Here is a 23,790-nt window from a genome sequence, read left to right as displayed (position 1 = left end):
TTATATAGGAGAATCAGAAGTATATGGTGCAGCTCCTGTCCACGTTATTTTCGCCTCTTGCCATCTGAAAGTAAAATTATGGGAACATTTAGTTTAATAAAAATAGTTTAAAATTAAGATAGAATTATCGAAACCCATCATGAAAAGTAGAAATTTCGATTTTTGTATTTAAAATTCTAAATACCGACAACCCGTTTTATGTGCTAAGAAAAATGCAGGAAAAGGTTTTTCCTCAGAAATATGGCGTGGACATACCTTTTAAGCTTAATAGTGAAATTATTCTAAGCCTTTAAGACCTTTTAAAGCTTCGTCTATTAAAAGTGAATCTTTGTAATTTGGTCCAAATAAAATGAGAATATAAACACTTATAACAAAATAACAAACAAATCAAAATGTTACGATTCACCGATCTCAAACATACATGGGTACATATTATTCGTACTTAAATACCATCTACCAGCTACCATGAACATTTAATTTGTAAACAGTTAAATTTACGAACTCCATTTGCATTGCAGCAAATAAATGTTCATATAGAGGCAGACATCTTAACATTTCACCGCGGATTTGTGCGCTCAACGCTGCCAAATGTACGGCTTCCTATTGCGAAAATTGCACGATGTTATACCTACCTACCTGCTCGTGTTACTGTGTAGTATTTCGAATAAAGCTTAGCAAAATAGGAGCTGGATGTCTATTTTGATTTGGATTGTGTGTGTTTGTAGATTTGCATGTAAGTGTAGGCTTAAGAGATCACTGATAAGCCGATTTTCTAGTCTTAGTTAAAATGTACATTTTATAATATTATGTGGTTAAAATGTAACAATTATAAAAATTGATTTTTCATAAATCTGTAAATTTTTAGAACTATTTATTAAAAAAGCCGTAGAAAAAAACATGTTGTTCGGATTGATGTAGTGAAGCTAATTTTCATTAACCCTGTATATAACTTTCCTTCTTAAAAAGCTGTTTAAGCTTATTTCAAATGCCGTGCTTTTGTTAAGAATTGAACAAAAACTCTCCAATAATTGATTTATAGATTCAATTTTATATTCGTTTAGAGAGTTTTTATTTTTGAATTATTTTTTGCATTATTTTTCGAAGTTAAACTTCTTTACGTCAGGGACTAAGGTGACGATTTTGGTATCTTTTAATCTTACCAAAGACACATGTGCTCAGTACACACGATCTTTTAAACAATATCGAGGTGACTATAATTATACTACTCCCATTATTACTTAGTATGAATAAGTTTCTCCAACGGTGTAGCGCTGATGTCATCAGTTCTTAGAGGTCCAGCGTCTTCATGAGCTCTCGTGTCCACGTTGAGTAACACGTGGCATCCACCACATGTGTAGTAGTGGATGTCGAACCTGGGGAACAGATTTATAATTTTAATTAATACTAGCTGTGCCGCGCGGTTTCACCCGCGTGGCTCCGCGTTGATCTTAGCGTGATAATATATAGCCTATATTACTCGTGGATAATATAGCTTTCGAATAGTGAAAGAATTTTTAAAATCGGTTCAGTAGTTTATGAGCCTATTCATTACAATCAAACAAACAAACAAAGTTTTCCTCTTTATAGTATTAGTGTAGTTAACAAAAAGTCCACATGCTAAAACAGAAAAACATCGTCACTTAACCTTGCTGGGAATAAAAATGGCTTATGAATAGAATTTGTCACAAAATATGATTAGACATAATATTTTAGCATTATACGGTTGTATAACTTCCATAAATCATAATATAATCATAATTATGATTATAATGAACATAATATTTATACGTACCTCCTTTCAGCGTGATAGTTCCGTAATAACTCCCGGTTTGTGTTGAAGAGTACGCCAAAATGTCCAGAACAGCTTGTTACCTAATCAAAAAAATAATATTTTATTAAAAAATTATAAACATAATATTCAAGTTTAATAGAAATATGCAACAGCGACGGATGAGATATTACATATTATAATGTGAGAAAATTAAAGCACGGATGTTTGAAGGTTAGTTTGTCAATCATGCAAAAACAACGGCTCAACTTTGTAATTTTTTTATGCAGCTAGATTGTTTCCTGTAATATACCTATGTGTATGTTATTTTATCCTGTCACAATACAATAAGGAAAACTACAAACATACTTTTTCCATTTTTACTTGAGTTTCTTGAAAATAAACTTCCTGGCTTGTAGCTAACTATGGGGCCTAAGGAGGTATTATTCCTGAAAACTTACCCATATAGGCAAAGCAGGGGTCTTCAACCTTGATCCAGGGTACTGATTCGACACGTGGTTGGTGGCGGTATCATCACCATTGTACCACACAAGTAGACCCACTGGGCTTCTGGACAGCACACCAAATTGGGGCATAGCCTGGAAATAAACACCATTAATAGATAAATTATACTACATCGCAATATACATAAATAGATAAATCGTCAGAACTAGATAAAATTTTTAATGGTACCATAGGGAAGGCCAATGCCGTTTTTTTTCAATAGATAAAAAAATCAATCATTTATATTGGTTTACCTTGTCGAAACTCGAAAGTACAGAGGTAATAAAGGCAATTACAATCGAATTGAGAACTTCTTCTTTTTTTTCGAAGACGGTTGAAAAAGGCGCCATTTGTGCATTAATTTCAAACTACTATTTATTTTAATTTATTTTAATATTTATGTTGGTCACAAAACAGGAATAACAGAAAAAATATGTGAAAATCGTTAAGTAGCGCGATAGTTCTACTGTTCAACTCTGTAGTTTCATAAAAATCCATGAAGCCGTTTCTGACGTTCACTTACATATTGATACGAGTATATTATACTTAGTGAATACGACATTATAACATACTAGTATTTTTGTTACCTATTGTTTTCATATTTGATACTTTTTCGTTTGTAAGTTGTTTCGTTCAAATCTCAACTTTATAACTTCCGGCTGCAATTTACTTTAATACGACTGCAAATTGTTGTTGTTTGTTTTTGTGTAATTGTAATTGTTCTTGTTATTTGCTTCTATTTGTGTGAATATACTTTATATTATAAAAAATAATGTCGGGCTTGTTAGACCACCTGTTAAGGATGAATAGGAAAGCGAATATTAATAAATTGATAGCTCGGGCTAATACATTGTACTGATGATGATGATGGTGATGATATGATGATTATGATGATGATGACGACGATGACGATGATGCCGATGACGATGAAGTCATAACTTACATAATGATCTTCATCCCCCACATATTGTACACCATTATGGAGATAGGGTGTGGCTCGACCAGTGAGGAGCAGCGTGGTGACATTCAGAGATCCTTCCACTTGTGTAGATACTAGGTAGTTTAGTTTGCCGTCTAGATCTTTCTTTATACTGAAATTAGAATAAAAATACATACAAAATCTTATTGTTGTAATTTACACATTAATGAAAAATATAAATTTCATGCATTTTTTTAGAAGGGTAGGATATAATTACCGTAATTATCTCAATTAATATTTCTTAAATTTTCGATTATTCCGTTTGCGAAATAAAAGTAGCTTTATTATACTCACACCATACACTCACAACATAAAAATCTCGTCAGAATCGGTATAGCTGTTTCTGGTGTTAGCTGAATCAAAAACATTATTTTTATTTTAAGCCTTCATATGCATTTTCAATTTAATATGTTAGCTCTATGTATAACCAAACGCTTAATTACCTAGTTAAAGATATTAAACATTAAAAAAAATCTGAAACAAAATGACGCGCTTCGGTACCCCATATTTTACCAGCGATTTCCTATCTTTATTAATTAAAATAATTACCGATATAATACCCAATAAATTCATCAAAACTGAAGTATTTTTATCTTCGTTAATTAGTTTTCTTACTTTTCACAGCCTCTCGACAAGATGGCAGCATACAGGAGAAGCAGCGCACCTGAACCGTCTTCTGACTGAAACTAATTATAATTTTATAATTAAATTTACAATTTATAATCTATGGCATTTAAAAAGTATTTAACTTTAAAGGGATTTTATTTATAGCATTGTTTATCTCGACGTTTCACTATTAGACCACAGGCCCGTGTTGAATAATTTATGGGTCATTTGAACCACCAGGTGACCTATCTAGAACGATATAAGAGCATAAAATAATAAGATTCAGCACTATGCCGTCACTTGTAAGCTGTCGACCTGAGTGCAGATGAGAATTCGAAAGTACAGGTAGAGATTTTTTCCCCGTCTCCATGATTTTTGTACGGCGCGCCGAACTTTCGAATTTTCATCTGCACTCAGGTAGACAAGCTTACAAGTGACAGCATAGTGCTGAATCTTATTATTTAATACTCTTATATCGTTCTAGATAGGTCACCTGGTGGTTCAAATTACCCATACATTTTTCCACATGGGCCTGTAGTCTATATAGATAAAGCGTTGTCACCGGTAAACCCAAATTCATGCGAGTAAGTAAAAGAGCCAAATACAGGAATACATTATTTTAAATCTTTTATGTATTGACTTTAAATGATACATTATTTTATATAATTAATACATAATGACCGAGAATTACGATATGAAAGTGTATTTAAAGTAATTTTTCGGTCCATGAGCCTAAACTTATAAGTACAAATCACCGCCTAGACTTGACAAACATTTTACTTATTCACAGACAAAATCTATAAAATTTAACCTTGATTAAAAGTTATAAAAGCTTTTAGTTTAACAAACAACGATTTAAGTATCACATTTAAGTCTGTTTACAGCGTTTAAATTCCAAATTCTAAATCAAAGTTTAATAATTCTCTATTTAAACCTAGATTTCTCTTAAAACTATTTCGAAAAGTTATGAATATAATTATCAAGATGGATCGAGTAATTCAAGCTTATAATTTTTAGTACTACAGCGAAAATTTTCCGAAATTACGATTGAAACTAAAAGCCCCAAGTTTGGGATCTGTTGAAAGTTCGCGGCGTTTTGTTGACAAGACGCCCCCGGAGTTTTGGTGACGAAAGTTGTTTTATGATGGATCCGTTTTATACAATTTGGAAGAATTTAAAGATACACTTTGTAAAAATGCTCCTTGTCTATCATGCCATGTTTATCGTTTGTTCCTGTTTTGGGCAGATACATTTTCCATTTGTTTCTCTGATCTATAGTGATCTATATAATTGTAAAATAAATTTTACTAATCAGAAAAATATAGCTTGAAAACTGGTATTCTTGAATATTAAATCTAACGATAAAAATACTTACCAAATACAAATATCTCTTGATAAATATTTGCAAATCCTCCAGACTTTTGAACTCGAACAGATGCAGCTAAAAATAGAAAATAAACTTTTTTTTTAATAAGTTAAATGAACTTTTAATTTTTCTTCGAGTTAAGTAAACACTACGTAGATTTTAAATGTTGAAAGATTGTTATCCACTCAAACAGAATATAATCTGAATCTCTTGATTTTCACTGACTCATAAATTTAAATCTTTATTTTTAACTAGCTATGCTCCGCGGTTTCACCCGCGTGACTCCGCTCCTGTTGGTCTTAGCGTAATAATATATAAGCATAATCTTCCTCGATAAATGGGCTATCTAACACTGTAAGAATTTTTCAAATCGGACCAGCAGTTCTCGAGATTAGCGCGTTCAAACAAACAAATTAACTCTTCAGCTTTATAATATTAGTATAGATGACTTTCTAATTAATGTAGAAGTTTCATTGTAAATGCATCTATTTTTGTGCTATTGACTTGAGGTGAAGACCCATTATTTATTTAAACCAAACTACCAACCTTTTCAGTAATCCCGTCCTGGTAATAATTCGAGCTATGCTGCACATACGTATGATCAGTAGGTAAAGCCAACATAGCCTTCGGTTCGTTGGAACCCGCGCAGCGCCAGATGACCTCGCTGCAAGCGCGCCAGAGGGCTTCTTCTTGCCTCTCTTCGGATGGTCGGAGATAGCTGAAGATGAAAGGAATTTAGTAGTTAACGACTCGATCATTTTGTTATATTTTATTCGACGCTGTAACGTGTTCGAAATATCGGGATAAATAAAATAATAAATAAATTAAGTTTAAAGTACGTACGTAAAGTTGTTAATAGTATTACAAAAAAGGTGTTAATTTCTAAATGTGTAAAATAACTAAAATAGTATTAATGTGTGTAAAGTTATGAGCTGTAGCCAAGGGCAAAGTGACTGACTTCACCAAGTCGGGGTTCGAACGTCAGTGCAAAAAGGATCATCTTTATAAGATGAAAAACTATTAAAAAGAACTCCGGCTAGAAACGATCAAGTAATTGAGCGTGTTATAGGTGGTATAGTATTTTCCGTTACATTATACACAAATACGTACTGAAATATTATAAATGCAAAACATAATAGCGTTGCTCTTCCATTGCAAACAAAACTCAAAAAAGGTGGAAACTCTTCCAAATGTTATATACCTACAATTCAGGTTACTAATTAAGAGATACACACACTCGTTCAAATTATCTTCTGCTAAAAACATCTACAAAATGCATATTGACTTGAATATTTCAGTGCATAAAAATGACTATTCAGTATCATAGAATGCCATAGCAGGGATTTATGTCCCAGCACATGGCGTGTTGGAGAAATATGATCGGCATTATAGGTCCACGGTGCTAGAGGGGGTTATTCTGCGTAACGATGTTTTAACTAATAAAGAGGAATTGTTAGAATTTTTGTATGTAGCTGGTTCTAAATAATTTAAGAAATTCTATGATGTGTAAGATAATTATTGTTTATTAGATATTTTTGTTCTTATTTCCCTTATGTAACATACACAGCCACGTATTTTAACTAAGGTATAGATTTTTTCAAGTTAGGGCTTGTAGATGTAAGACGAGTAGAGTTAAACCACAATAAACAGATTCTTATATCTGTCAATTGTCATACAATTCTCGTAGACACGCTTACTTGTGTGCGTGAGCCATTTCGAACGTTTGTATGAAGTTTCCCTACTGGTTGTATCTGTATATTGTGGTAAAAAGTTTCGCTCTACATTAGATCTCAGAGCTTTTTCAGAATGCAAGAAAGTTTTGGAAATATTTTACATGAAAATATTTTGGTGGGATACATATGCGGGCAATAGGTAGATCAGTTTTCAGTGCTACATCATGTATATTTTTAACACGTACGTCATACACAGTACCTCCAGAAGAATGCGTTATAAGTAGAGATTACACTTTTAATTTTTTTTGTACCATAATATTGTATTGTTCCATTATCTATTTATCTTTTTCTGATAAGCAAAAATTTGCCATAACTACAGGTATCGTAGCCGTCTAACTCGTTCCTCAGAATAACCCCCGCATGTTTGTTATACAGGGTGTGATTTTGAAAGGGGACGCCTGTAATTTTGTTCTGTCATACCACAAACATTGGGATATCGCAACTAGCAGTCGCGTAAAATATTGGCTACGGGATGTCGTTAAAAATGTGCGAACGAGCTTTTTATCAAGTTGCGGTGAAAAAGGGCAATATTTAGTATTATGTGCCGGTTTTAATGATTTAGGGTAACATTTTTTTTAATGCAATAGGAGGCAACAGAGCAGACGCGTCACCTGGTGATAAGTGCTAACGATGCTAACATATAGGAAAAGCTTTTTATTGATATCATAAATCTAAAAGTGAAGACATGTTTTTTTAACTTTATGATGTGAAGATAATTTTTTAAGTAGAGATTAATTCAACATTCAAAATATTCTACAAATAAAAACATCTTTGTTCTAAAAAAAATCAACAGTACGTTCAAACTGAAGTTCCATAAAAATACATCTAACTACAATATTATGAAACTCAAGAAATTTATTAAAAAATGTTTGTGTTACATTTTTTTTTACCTATCAGGCGGCTCCTTTGATTTATTGTCCTTGGTGATTGGCCGGGAATCAAATAGAAGCCATTTGATGATATGAGCTTGGAGAGCAGACAGCAATGATCTGGTACCGTTACGAGCGGCTGCGAGACCATAGGCTAAAAATATTAAAAATCATAGGCTGACTTGAAAAATAATATTTTTTTAATAGCTATAGAATAAATTGATTTATATCATTTTACATTTTTTTATATATTTTGAGCGCTTTTCCCCAAACTTTCAATTTAAAACTTATCTTTAAGGGTAGAGGTAATTTTTTTGCCACTTTTTTAATGGTCATTTTATTAGATTGTTTCAGAAGGAGGATAGGAGTTACGGCCCTGCCTTCATACAAAACTGCTGAATACGCCGTTCGCACGGGAATAGAATGTGGGTGCGATTTCCCTTAGTTAGCATCCAAGCTTACGTCTTTATAATTATTATAATGTATAAATTCATTCTTTGACTCCGGTCCGCATCGTGCGGACATGGGTGTAAAGTCTCATTTTAGACATTAAATGTAGTTTTTAAGTATATCTGAGTTTCTTTTGGGGCCTCCGGCTGCGGGACATGTAATTGGCGCAGTCGGTAGGATCCTCAAAAAACGTGGCATAGATAGCTACCTTGCTATCGCTACGGAGCTGAGGATCCAGAATCTACGGTTTCTGCGGCCTGGAGGCTAAATCAAACATCGATCCCGAAAAGTAACCAGATTAATTGGTAAGTACATAGAATAGTTCTGTGTTGCTTCCTTTTACTAGTTTATACCTATTTTATTTTTTAGTCCTAGTTTCCTTTCCAAGATTTTCCATCCGTGAAAGTCTAATTCCCGAGAGCACTACATTGAGTTAGGCTGTTCGTGGACTAGTTTTAAATAATAGTAGAGATTTACTTTAAAATTAATTAATTATATTATTAACTAGATTATATACTTATTAACTAGGTTATAAAGTTATATAAGTACTACTGAAGGTAGTGAATAGCTTAATTTCTTAATCAATGATAAATTGAATAAAATTACCTAATTTCATGACTTACATTTCGATTCAGTAGTAACCACCATTGAGGCAAAACATACATTTTATATAAAAAATATATAATAATTCTACTTAAGATTTTATTCGCGGTTCATAGGAGGCCTTAGGTTCAAGAATTCAATGTATCCGATTTCAATTGAAAAAAACGTTTAAAAACTGTGATAAATAAATTTTTCATTTAGTTTAATTTAATTTCATCATTAGAATTTATGTACGAAGAATTAAATGCATCTTATTTAAAGAATAAAAATAATTTTAATAATTAGTAACAAATATAGAAAAGAATTTAATTCGAAACCCGTTAGAGGTTTACCTTTAACACAAAATTATTCTAAAATGCGTGAAATGAATATGCACGAATTATATCCACCTGAGTACGGCCCTGACTTTTATTCCGAGAATTATTCGTTAAAATTATAGTGAATCGCCTTATCGGTATATACTATACAATACATATTATGATCCGAACTTTACACACTATGCTTTACTGACTGTGAAGATTAGGATCGATCTTCATAGGTATTACAGGTATTAATTTGGATTACAATGATGTTATAAAAATATATCAATTTCATTTAAGCTTTTCAAAAAAATCAGCATTCAGTTTATATATCATCTAATGATTTATCAAAGGCCATCATAGTATTCTTTCTCTGATAGTGGAAAATCAATAGAAAATTAATTTCATATTAATTCAATTCTTTAAAAAAATTAAATGACAATTATTAGATATGTTATCATCATTCAATGTAAGTTATGGAAACAGTTAGGGAGATGATTAAGAAATTAGGTAACATTTATGATAAGAATCAAATATAAGAATTTTAAGATAGGAATATTATAATATACTTAAGCCTGGATACTACTTTTCGAATAAGCAACTTGTAATAATTTTTAAATATCCATTAGATTCTACAGATATTCTTGATTTATTTCATTTAGCTATTTTTCCAAATAAGAATAGGCAGGCCCTCATCCTTTCCTATCCCTATATAGCAACTAACAGTAACTCATTCTTGTACATAGAGGCTGAATGCCCGAAGTATAATACATTACTTACTATATTTACCACGCTCATTTAAAATCTCACTATAAATGCAACAAGAGGACTTCGTGATACTCCAAGGTACATTCTTATTAACTATACCTACTGGATGTATGTTCGAGTCGGAGAATTACAAGATCTATAATGTAAATGACAAAATTAAGGAACAGCCACTGACTGAAGATACGCGGTACATATATCAAGGACATTAGAAATAAATATACAAGATACGCAATTCTCAACTCAGTTAATTTGGAAGAAACCCCTATCGCTATAGAAAAGAATCCTGCAATATATCAAACAACTATCTCTATAATATACATAATTCTGGTTGGTGCAGTCTTAATTTTGGCCATTTGGTACACGATGTGACGCAGATCGACACATACTTTATAGAGGACCACAGATGAGCAGATGAGGAAGCAGATGAGCCCCAGCTTCCAGCAACATTTTTTCACAATATTCAAAAATGGTCGCTGAACTTCGGCGGGAGGAGTTACGGCCCTGCCTTCATACAAAACTGCTGAATACGCCGTTCGCACGGGAATAGAATGTGGGTGCGATTTCCCTTAGTTAGCATCCAAGCTTACGTCTTTATAATTATTATAATGTATAAATTCATTCTTTGACTCCGGTCCGCATCGTGCGGACATGGGTGTAAAGTCTCATTTTAGACATTAAATGTAGTTTTTAAGTATATCTGAGTTTCTTTTGGGGCCTCCGGCTGCGGGACATGTAATTTAGGCGTAAATATTTATAATTTTTAACAGCCAGCAACCCTTATTTGCGGCCGGATTTAATTAGGCAACCATATATGATAATAAATAGAAAAAAATTAGCTTTAATTTGATATATGATTCATAAATGTACGTTATGAACGTAAAAATGAATCGAAATCATACCTGTTTGCACCAGGCTGCCAAGATGTTGCGGTCAGGTGAAAAGCGGCAACCGTGATTTTTTTGAATCTTTATATCATTTGCCGTGATGTAGACTACATTTTATTCAAAAAACAAGTGAACGAATTTTTTTCCCAAAAATCGATTAGAAAAATTTTAATTAAACATGCTTGCGGCCAAATTTTGACTGGCAACCTAGTCGATATATATTCTCCTAATTATAAATATACATAAAAATTCGGTTTTCAGCAAAAAACCGATGAACACACTAATCCTGCAGCCGGATCTCGTACGATTAAGCATACAAAGGGACATAAGGACAGAGAAAGCGACTTTGTTTTATACTATGTAGTGATTTTCTGATGTACAAAAAATATTTGAATGTTATAAAACTAAATAATACCTAGCGGCTGTTCAGCCGGTCGCATCACGAGTGGTGTGTGAATCCATTCTCCTCTTGGTGGACATGATGATGTACCGAATGCTGTCACACGCAACTCCTGGAGACAATCGTTAATCTAAACATTGGATATTCTGTTTTAGATAAATCGCGTTATTTTAAACATGATTTGCACATCCAATCAATGGGTAGAATGTATTAGCCACATAATATTGTAATTAAAACATCTGTAATTTGTAACTAAATTCTTGCAAATAAATATAATTTGAATTTGAATTAAAAAAAAATTAATACTTACTAAAACTCAGTATAATATAAATAATAAACTAAGTACATATACTTTATTATTGGTGGTAAATGTTACAAATATGTTATGACTCATTCAATAAATAAATGTTTCACTTTTTTTCACTTACCGTAGCTAATTCTTCAGTGATGGGAGTCCCACCCACGACTGCCGGTCTGGCCCCCACCATAATACGGTTCCTGGCGTACATTACTCTTTCTGAAAAGAAGAAAGACTGATGTCACAGTCAGTTTGGTTTACTACACTACTAGATTTCCGCCCGCGGCTTCGCCCGCTTTGTCTAAAATCTAATAAATTATTTACTAAAACCTTCCTCTTGAATCCACTTTATCTATTAAAAAACCCGCATCAAAATCCGTTCCGTCAATGTAGTTTTAATGATTTAAGCATACATATGAATATAGGGACAAAGAAACTGCCGTTGTTTTATACATGTAGTGATTTATGAAATAAAGAAACAAGGTTTGGTTGATGGCTGCACTAAAATAATGAAGACATCTCTTCCTATACTAAATCTGGCATTGTCCTTCAATATTTTTGAGCAAAAATATTGAACAAGAGGACAATAAAGTATAATATGTATATATAATAAATAAATAAATAAATAAATAATTTGAGACCGTTATTTGATTTTAAGTTTTTGGCTTTAAACTAATACAATTATAATATAGTTTTAGTTTGTATTGAAGAAGGTTTATTTAACTGTAATAAGATAAGTTCTTGAGTAAAGTCTACTGTAATCTGATTAAACTTAAAAGTTAAATGGCCAACAAGAGTTTACCTTTGCGAAACGAAATTATCATTATTTTGTTGATAATATAAGATGAAATAAATACAATAATTATATATAGTTTAGGAGCTATTTTAAAATTACTGCTTCAGAAATTATTGATAGTTGGAAGGGTCTTTAGATTTGTCACTTAGATAGAGTTGACTTTTTTATTTTTGAAAACAACATAGTTTGATGTACCTATCTTACTTTTACGCCCTGCGCCTACACAATAGAGTTTTGACTTTTCTACGAGATTTAATACTACTCTTTTAATTTTAAACTAGCTGTGCTCCGCGGTTTTACCCGCAGTTCTCCCCTCCTGTTGGTCTTGATATTATAATATAGCCTATAGCCCTCCTATCTAAACCCGAAATAATTTTTCAAATCGGATCTGTAGTTCCCGAGATTAGCGCGTTCAAAGAAACAAACTCTTCAGCTTTATAAAATTAGTATAGATTTAATCGATGCATTCAGATGAATTTAAACATACCGTAAAATTCCTCTTGATAAGTTCCCAGTACGTGTTTTCTTAACATTATTTGCATTCACCGAGCATGTATTTAATTTTTATCGTATTTATAAACATTCGATGTAAGTACCTTTTATTAAATTAACTAGAAAATAAAATACCTAAAATAACACAACCTTTTTTATTTTATAAAATACCTGTTTAAATATAAAAGTGAAGTCCCATGTCCCCTAGTGGGGTAAGGGGCAGATGCATTATACATCTGTTTCACTGATCGATCTTTCTACTGTATTTTATTAATATAACTGTATTAAATTAAATATTTTTAAGAATACTTTATGTTCTGAAGCCAAAAATTGATGATGGAATAATGAGAGAAATGTTAATATATTTTGAGAAAAATCTATTATTTTTACGTTAATTAAAAATAAGTATCTATAATTTTAATATTATAAATTAAAATTGATACTACAAAAATATTCGATTCTATTAAAATTCAAAGACAATTTTATTTAATATTTAAAAAAACCGCATTTAAAATCGAACGCTCTTTAAACGAGTATTCTAAATTTTCTTGATTGCCAGTTATTGTTACGTAATAAATTAATAATCTGTGGTTATAGTAAAAAAAATGTGTGCATGTACTAGTGCACACACGTAAGAAGAGAAACTTCTTTATGACCTTATTTTTGAAAAAAATATTTACTATATGCAACTTTACAAAAATACGTCGAATCACGCGTGGTTGAGATATGAAAAAGATGGCGCGTAACGGAAAAATGTCACGCGTAACGAAAAAATGTTACACTAAACTTTTTTCCAAACCCTTAAAGAAGTTTCACTTCAAAAAATGCGTGAGTACACATGTGTATACGTCAAACACTGTATATAAACTGGTTGGTTTCCGATATTGAGGCGTGAAATTGATTCAAAGTGAATACGTCTTCGTGTAAATTGCATTGGGTTTGATGCACACAAGGTTGAAAGATTTATTTTTAAATGCGTTTAGGGCAATTCTTTGTGGAAAATGTGCATTGAATATGGAGGAACGAAAACAAGTTATAATTTAAAACCTTTTAAAGCATAGATCAAACATAAAATCACAAATTTACATCCTACTAATATTATAAATGCGAAAGTTTGTATGAATGTATGGATGTTTGTTACTCTTTCACGTAAAAACTACTGAACCGATTACAATGAAATTTAGCACACATATAGAGGGTAACTTGGATAGTGGTACTTAGAACGTGGAACATATAGGATAGTTTTTATCCCGGAAATCCCACGGGAACGGGAACTATGCGGGTTTTCCTTTGAAAACGCGGGCAAAGCCGCGGGCGGAAATCTAGTTTTATTATAAACTTACTTTCCGCCGGCGGCTTCGCCCGCCTATGCGGATTATTTTTTGAAAATGCGGGCGAATCCGCGGGCTGAAAGCTAGTATTAGAATATATTAGTTAATAGTTAATACATATCGTACCATGTTAGAATACTAAATAATGTTATTTGCTACGGTAATTAATTCTTGCGAAGCATGTTCGACGATAAGTATGAACCCAGATTCGAGACGCGATCAATAAGATTATTATTGGATTTATTAAAGTTTTAATATCATTAGTTACTTAATATTGTTATCAAAATGGAATAGCGGCTGCAGAGTTCGTACAATTTTTATGCCTATGCGAGCGCATTCTAGACAGATCGCTTAGACCTGAAGCATTTTTACGGAGGTGTTTGGGGTTGGTCCTCATTACAATTTATAACGAAAACACATCTTTTTAGACACGAAGTTTGCTACGAAAACCAATCAAAAACGAGAGGCAATAATGTTGAAATAATTATTTACAAATAAAACTCGATAACGTGAAATACTCAAACAGATTAATAAACCAAACAAAGCATAATAAGCCGCTTAGGTTAAATTCCATTTCATATATAAATAAAATATAAATTCATAGTTAATATTTATGTAATTTCATAGAAATTGCAAATAAGTAATGAATACAATATTAATTTATACCTAGAAACTTTGTGAATTTATCAAGCTGAATCAAAAATTTTCTTGAAAACATAAAACATCGATACAACTAAATGAAAGCTTTAAAATTAGTCAATAATACTTTAGGTGTAATAGTAATATTAAGGATTTCAGAAATAACTCAGTTACAATTTAAAAAAGTAATAAGAATCAAATTTCAATAAACACGAATTTTTTGCAAAATTTCTTACACTTTTCAATTATTACAAAAAATTCTCACAAAATTATTAGCTCTCCTAAAGTTAATCATCTATTTCCTTCACACACAAAAAAAAACTGTCCTACACTAAACTAATTAAAAACTAACATACCCATTGATCCTACACTATATTTACTATACTACACATATCGATGCCTCCTAAGTATACTGAGTCAACTAACAAATTTAGGTATTTTCATATTTTTATATAAACGAACATGATAAATCGTGTTCTTAACGTTCGTGTTAAAAAAAAAATAAAAAAGTACAATAATTACCGAGATAATTTCACGTATACTAAATCAATTTCAACATCAGTTAAAATCGTACATTGTAAACTGATCTAAATAACATTGTACCAGTGTACGCGGGGCGTGAGGGGGGACACAATAAACTTGTATCGATATACAAGTTTATATCGGCTCAGTAGACTATGAATGGCGGCAAGTAAGCACGCAATTTTAGGTAATAATTGTTCTTTAACATGTTAAATTAATAATATTAACAGAATGCAGTCAAACAGGGCGTGAAAATTTTAAAAATTTTCACAGGAATCGATGACATTATGATGATTGATGACATGAATTACTGATATTATGGTTATTGTTTTTTATGGCATCAACAGGCAGCAAAGAGAGGCGCTAATGAAATTTCCAGCTGTGTTTTCAAGTTTATAGAAGACACGGTGGGTAATGGTGTCAAAGATTACCGGTTCAGGTCAGACAACTGTGGAGGCCAAAATAAAAACAGAATTGTATCCTTAATGTATTATAATATGTTAGCTATTTCGAAGTTTGTTATAGATATTAGTCATAGCTTTCAATTAGTGGGTCCAAATGAAGGCGACAGTATTCACGTTATAATTGAAAGACAGACGAAAGACAGCTACAGCTTTTAGTTTTGCCAAATCCGGTGAAAAGCCATACAAAGTTATTAAAATGTCTCAGGATTTAGTTAAAGACTTTAAAACAAAGCTATGACTTATAAATAACTGGACAACTATCAATGATGTATCAAAAATGCACTGGAATAAAGTAACAGAAGAACTAGTTTAAAGCTGGTGGATTATCCATATAGGCTGATTTGTAAAACGAGATACCAAGATGATGCTTACAAGTGGATAGATTGTGTAAAGATATCAAAAGCTACACGAAATAGAAGAGAGTTAAATATTGACGTAGATAATATTTCTTTAGCTTATCAGATACCCATTCCTATTGACCAAAATAAGCACAAAGATTTGATGGATCTTTGTAAGACACTGGTAATTCCTAAAGAGTATCATTTATTTTGTAATAATTTGATTTCAACGAACTCTAATGCAGCTAACGACAGCGATTCTGACTTATGATTATAGATGACTCTAAATTGTTAAAAGTTATTTTTCTTAAGCATTAGAAATGCCTTAGGCGGTTACGTTATTAAATTATTTCTCTATGATGATGGAACATTGTTAATTTGTTAAATGTTGATTTGTTTTTATTTGTAGCTTTAAGAAAGGCTTTCTATGTTATAATAATGAAATTCGTAATAACTTATAGCAAAAAAGAGGAATTTCATTTATTTTTTAATAAATTAATTGATTTCAACTAATTCTAATGGATCTAACGACTTATTTTTAATTTGTTAAACCTTATAACTATATTTTGAGCATTAGAAATTCCTGGATTATTACGTTATTAATTTCTATAATTTTCATTTTTGTTAAACGTAAGTTACCAATTGATATTTTTTTAATTGCGATTTGTTCACGTTGTAGCATTTAGTAAAGCTATTATGTTAAAAAGATATTCCTACTTAATTATGGCGAAAAATACATTGTGATTCTTCAAAATGAGTTGTTATTGGTATCTTATTCATGTTCTTCTTCCTAGCTTTTATTAATCACACACATCGAAAGGTATTACAAAAAAAATCCTAAAAATAAACCTCAGTAAATTACATTGGTCCAGTATACGTTGAGGTTTCAAATGTTAACATTGCTGATTACTTTCCTAGTATAATGAGTCAATTGACATAATTTCAGCATTTTATTATTTGTTGAGATATAAAAACCCGAAAACAAACAAAAGTCAAATTAAATTAATAAAATGACAATCATTATTTCATGTGATTTTGGTGTAAACGACAGATTTTGATGAACAACGTACATAAATATAACTGGTAGTTAAACCATTTCACTATTGAGTCCCGCCGGCGTATACCCAGCCATCTACAAAAAATGCCATTTAAAAACAAAAATCAGCAAAATCATTTTATACCAAAGGAAGAGCTTACAATTTTTATTAAAAAAACATTTACTTTGTTTCGAAGTAATAAGATTTCATTAAAATATAAATGATTTGCCTTCAAATCACTCTCCTGTAAAATTACTAAAATGTCAGTTGACTCATTATACTTAGGAGGCATCGATATAAAAAAAACTGTCCTACACTAAACTAATTAAAATCTGACATACCCATTGTCGCTGATACAATTAAGGCACTATAATGAGACGTCAATCCATGCTAGGTGGTATAGAGCAAGTGATAGCATGTACAAGCCCAAGGTCTAATGATTTTGTGCAAGGCCGTTGCAAGTACTTAATCATGTGTTTGAGGGTGAACTTGTAATTATATGGTTGATCCTGAGTGGCAGTGGCGCATGAAGGTTTCGATTTTAATGGGTGTTTAGTGCTTATTTCTATACTATAATATTATAAAGCTGAAGAGTTTGTTTGTTTGTTTGAACGCGCTAATCTCGGGAACTACTGGTCCGATTTGAAAAATTCTTTCGGTGTTAGATAGCCCATTTATCGAGGAAGGTTATAGGCTATATATAATCACGCTACGACCAACAGGAGTGGAGCCACGGGGGTGAAACCGCGCGGAGCAGCTAGTGTTGTATACTTGGTAAAAGATGTGGCTTTCGATGTTACTCGACACCAAATCGATACTAATAAAGATTATCAAAATAATCCTAATGTAAATGAGAACGCGAAAAATTAAGAAAGAAATGTTTTTTGATTTGTATGCTAGTTAAAGTTCTTCTGTTCTTTTTTTAAGGTTCATTACCATCAATCAGCATCTGAAGCTTTAAAAAAGCATATTATGAACTATGTCAAGCAAAACCTTCAAAGATTTGTCCAAAATAACTCGTCAGAAAGGGAAGGAATAACAACAGTATCAAGCTCTCACCAATGTTTTGGTATCTCTGTATTTGTTAAAATCTTGAAATGTATGTCAGTATGTTAGAATTAAATTCGTTTTATTTTAAATACTTTCGAGTAGTTAATCATCTTAAATAATAGGTTATACCTACCACAACAGTACTTTACAGCATTTATGAAGAAAGCATTATAATTTCCATCCCAATGCAATAATATTTTTTTTACAATCCAAAAGCACTCGTATAACCAAGATTACCTAGTTTTATTTTCAAATAACCCACACCAACTTATTTTCCAATAAACTCAATACATCTCGAAAATTCCTAGCCAATGTAAACAGAATATTCTTATCCAATTTCAGGTGTCGCCAACATATTGCCATTACCACGTGAAACCCAATTTTACTAGAAAATTGTTACATCGTCTACACCCAGTCAATATCAGCACCTAAGGAAATTAGTCTTTTATTTATAGACGCCTACATTCGTGAGCGGTTGCAATATAAACCGCGGCCATATTTCAAAATGGCGTCGTTCAATTTTTGAAGTAACGTCAGTTTGCGCGTGATTTACGTAGACTGTAGGTGATTCGTGCTGTTTGTTGGTGATATGCTGACTTGCATAGGATGGAAAAGTGCATTTTCGCAGTTTTGAGTCTTTATAATAATACGTAGACACAATTCCCAAGGGCGTATTTTTAAATGATAATAATACGGTTCAAAAAAACTTTATTAATTATTGTCATCGATATTGTATGAAATTTATGATAATAGTCGATTAAAGTTAAAAATAGTTCGGAAAATCCAAAAGTGCACGCCTCATAATCTCATCCTTTACAATAAAATTGATTATTTATAAAGAGTACACTATAAATATAAAAAAGAAATAAAATAAAACAGTTGGAAAAGTAAGGAAATTTTTTTTTTGTTTATTTAATAACAATTAAACCACATCGAATAAGACCCTGAAAAATGAAAGGGTTCTATTCCTGAGCATACTCAAGCGTAAGAGAAAAAAAAAGACTCGATTAGTAAAGTATTTCGGTCGCTATCGTGTTAACAAGAAAATCCTCCGCACATACAGACACACGGACGTCCAAGACAGAACTTTTTTAAACTGTTTTTTAACTAGTTTAAATAACAAAAATGACATCAAAAATATCATGAATGTTAAAAGTAGTGTTTTTTCTTAATATGTGTGTGTATGTATTATCTTACAAGTGCAATGTATGATACATAAAGACATTTTAAGTTTGAAAAATCAGATGTTTTGCGCGAAGTGACAGTAGTACCCACCTCAACGCTTCGCTTATGAGGCGTGCAATATTTAAAAATACCAAAAATCTCGATACAAAAACGAAATAATAATTTTAAAGTAGTTACTACGACGTAGCTATTTTCGTAGCTTCTAGCGTAGAGCGTAGCTTTCGACTTGATGGCGTAGTATAATAAAATTATTTTATTGAAAAATTCTGATAGATTGAAAAAAAATCATGGAGAGCTCCACAACCCTATTTTACCCAATCGAATAAAAATCTTCAATTGATCAATGTACTTTATGGTGAAGAGCATTCTCTAATATTCTTCATACTAATAAACACCAGAAAACACAACATTCAAAAATATTTTTACAATCTAAACTTTTATTAAAACAGTTCATCATCATCTTCCACAACAGTACAAAAGTGACGTACTATATAAACTAGTTTTTACAAAAAAAGATTCTATCTGTGAGATATACGAAATAGAAGACATGCCTACAATTTCGTTAACATTAGGGCAACACCGATTTTCTAACCTGGCTGTGCGCCAGGCCAGTGGTCGCTGAGCTTAGCCGTGTCGACAGGTGCTTGGACCTACATACTAGCATAGTATGTTGTTGGACAAATATTCATCGAGATAGATGGACAACAAAATTTAGTATACGAACATTAAGCTATACTAATAATATGAAGCTGAAGAATGTGTTTGCTTTGAATCTTGTGTAAAAAAAAATTAAAACTGTTGTCATCAGGAGCAATGCATTGCGAACGTGAACGCTCTGCACGACGAACGCAAAACGACCGGTTGATGATACTTTGCCGTTCCGCGCGACCAGCGACTGAAGCGAAGTTGCCGCTACGCACGCCAATCGCACGACGAGCGGCTGACGCTACGTTGCCGATCCGCACGACCAACGCATGACAAGCGTTGCCGCTACGCACGGTGAACGCATAACGAGCGGCTGACGCGCCGTTGCCGCATAGGGAAAAAATGAATGTTTAGTTTATTATGAATATGTAATGTTAATTATTTTATTAGCGCTTTACAATTAAATATAACTGATAAAAAGAATTTATTTATAGGTTCGTTATCTAAAAATTTAGTCTATTAATTTTGTCCACATCAATATGCATGGTGCACGGGAATATATACCTAATGACAACCCAATTGCACATGATCGTACTATAACATTTAACGTCTCAATAAAGACTAGAACAGCGTGAACAATTTATCTTTATGAGCTTCCTGCGCGTTGTTACACAAACTATTTATGGACTGTGGTTTAATATCACTGGAGATAAAAATTTAAGTAAATAACGAGACACGCTTCTAGTTTTACAGAGCAGTTTTATAGTTGTTGTAATATTAATGCTAAAGTTTGAGATGTTTACACTTTAGATATAAGGATAATTATGTAACTTTGTCATATATTTTATCTTTATTAATGTAAGACTATAAAATTGTTTTTAGTATCGTTTGTGTATTCGCGTAGTGTTTTACATAAATTGTTTTTGACGTGACAACGTCTTATAAAACGATTGAGCCGGCTGCACGCACGAAAAAACATGACCCATGCGGCGTTACCTCGCTCTGAGGCGTTCCATGTAAGGCTTGAAGTGCGAGAGAGCGCGGAACGAGCGACAAAGAAGCACAATCGGCCTTAAGACGTTGTCACGTTCAACTATCGTCAGTAAACCGACTTTACAGACAACCAATTTTTTATAAATATTATTGATTGAATAATTGTAATCTTTATTTATAGAGAAATATTAGGTACAGGCCATAGATCTGTTAAAAAATATACAATTGTTTTAATTGTATTCAAATAAATAATAGCTAGATAAGAGGTTAGGGCTGTAAAATTATTATCACGACGTTAATTTGGCAGTTAGCCCGTGGACACAACGAATCGCGATAAGCCGGGAGGGCAATTCATTATAATTGTGTTTTATTCTTTGCAAATGAACAAGCGTAGATAAGGGAGCTTATAGGTTTTGTGTGAGATATACCTACCCCTGGATGTGTATATCTATATGTGTACTGAATTTTAATAAAAATGTAAATAAATGTGGTAAGATGTTTTTTTTTTGTACTACGAAATCAGGGTAACTTCAAATTGGATTTAAATAATTTAAACTTTTTAGTTTCTTTTTTTTTGCCATAAACAACAACTTCTTTTCGAGAAATGCAACAAGAAACAATACAATGATAGATGAAAACGTATCAATATCGTAAAATAAAAGAGATCCAATAAAAATTTTACAAAAAAAAATTCTACAAAATTTTTGTAGACAATTGTTTGGCCAGACAGGCAATTCAACTTTGGATCTCTTAATCTCTACACGTATAAGCTAACCACAAAAAAATAACAACAAATCTATAAAATAAATATATTAACTTACCATCACTCATCCTTCCCAATTCCGGTGACAAGAGGAGTAATCTCTTCTCAACTTCTACACTTCTCTTGACACTCTTATCGTCTCTTATTGCTTCATATTTCATATTATTGTGAGAAGTCGGTGTTTTATTGTACACAAGATATTTTGTTAGTTCGTCCATTCTAAGCTAGCTAATCTAAAAAGCGGTTTATATACAGTTTTTGTGTTTATGTACGTAAAATATCGATATAAATGCTACAGTAGTTTTTTTTTAATAGAACATTGAATCTATTTTAAACTCTACTTAAAAGCAAAAGCTTTAAAAATAAAAAAAAATATATTATACAAATAATGCTGTACATGAGTACTGTGTATTTTTTTATTTATCTACGTAATAATATTGTCTTGGCTTTAATAAAGTAGGTAAAAAGTTATGGAAATAATTTTGGTTCACTTAAAATCATATAAACTCAGGAAAGGAGAAAATAAAGTAAAAGAAATAATATTGTTCTGTTATTTCACGATCTTTCCGATCGGAGGTTCATTTTGAGATTGCTTTGCCTTGTCAAAGTGATTAAATAATATTTATTACAAAAACTCATACTAAACTTACAGTTACGAATTTATATATACAGGGTTACTTGTAAGAACAAATGTTGTTACTTATGATGTTAGCTATCTTGTCCTGCGAGGTTGCTGGTGTTTTACAAGTAACCCTGTATATTTTGTTCCGAAAATAAATCTTTATTTCACCTTTTTAAAATTAAGATTATTATTAATGAGGGCTTAGACATAATTTTTCTGACGAAAATATAGTTTTAAGAGTTGATTTCAGTTTGATTAAATCTCTAGCAAAACCGTGGTAAAAAGCTAGTGTTTTAATAAAGATAAGTGATCTATCTAACGTTAAAATCTAGGCTTAATGAACGGAATTAGGTACATTAGACAAAAAATCTAATCTCATTGAAATCTAGGCTACGTTACTTCTAAATTAAGTAAGCGAGTGATTGATGAATGCTTTTTATGTTTTAAAAACTGGCCAAGTCCGAACTGTTTGGAAATATTATCTATTAAAGTAAGTATTCGACCGCCTTCTTGGTACAGTTGTTGACGCGTGAGCGTAGAACCGAGGGGTCCTGGGTTCGATTCCCGGTGGAGACGAAGAAAAAAAAAGTTTCGGTCTGGTAAGACACAGAAGGCTGATCACCTATTTTTCCCTAAAGAAAATCGATCAGTGAAACAGATGTATGCATAATCCCCTAATAATGTAATGTAATGCCCCTTACACCACTACGGGGACACGGGACCACTTTAAAGTAATCTAAATCTATCTACTTATCTAGATTGTGAAAATTAATGTTTAATTTAGGTATATTTTTTAGGTATATTATATAATATACCTAAGTAGGTAATGTTTATTGACAATTTTATATTTTTGGTGCGTGTGATGACTTAATTAAAATAGTTTATAAAAAATATAATAATGGTTCGGTGTATAAAATAAGATTTATGATATGTTATCTCATATATTATGACATAGTAAATAGTAACAATTTCTCAGGTTATTGTAAACTTTTATAGAATTACTTCTTACAACATTCTTTTCATAAGTTTCCCGAGCGCCACTATGGTTAATTTTTAAGTCATTTACAGTACTCCAAAAGTAATAATGCGCATAGAAATCTTCGTCACTGTTCGGCAACTGTCATAATCTCGGAGCGTCCGAAGATGATATCTATATAGAGCGGTTAAATGCATTTTCTTCATGCATAATTTAGTCAAATTAAATGTTTTGTGCTAAAAGAGATTAATATGTATTTGTAGGTAAGTAACGATGTTGTTTCGATAATTCCTTGTAAGTAAATAGCGAGTATAACCCCAGGATTGCGAATATATTATCTTTGTTGGATTGATTTACTTGGAAAATTTTATAGTACTTTTAAAGTGTCTTACTGAAGCTGGTGTAATGAT

At 31.9% G+C, this 23,790-nt stretch overlaps 1 protein-coding gene across 1 annotated transcript; it reads right to left on the bottom strand.

Moving 5' to 3' along the window:
- Positions 1-21,858, bottom strand: LOC123700624 (inactive ubiquitin carboxyl-terminal hydrolase MINDY-4B). The gene is made up of 12 exons (XM_045647870.1): positions 21,841-21,858; positions 11,658-11,746; positions 11,245-11,341; positions 7,847-7,979; positions 5,770-5,941; positions 5,233-5,298; positions 3,867-3,937; positions 3,216-3,363; positions 2,230-2,367; positions 1,793-1,872; positions 1,239-1,373; positions 1-64 (listed from the first exon to the last, which is right to left on the bottom strand). Exons 1-12 carry the CDS (start codon positions 21,848-21,850, stop codon positions 1-3), a joined length of 1,203 nt encoding a protein of 400 aa, XP_045503826.1. The 5' UTR covers positions 21,851-21,858.
- Between the last annotated feature and the right edge of the window lie 1,932 nt (positions 21,859-23,790).

This window comes from Colias croceus, chromosome 2 (assembly GCF_905220415.1).
Source record: "Colias croceus chromosome 2, ilColCroc2.1".
Classification (NCBI taxonomy): domain Eukaryota; kingdom Metazoa; phylum Arthropoda; class Insecta; order Lepidoptera; family Pieridae; genus Colias; species Colias croceus.
This window is presented reverse-complemented; position numbering and strand designations above follow the sequence as displayed.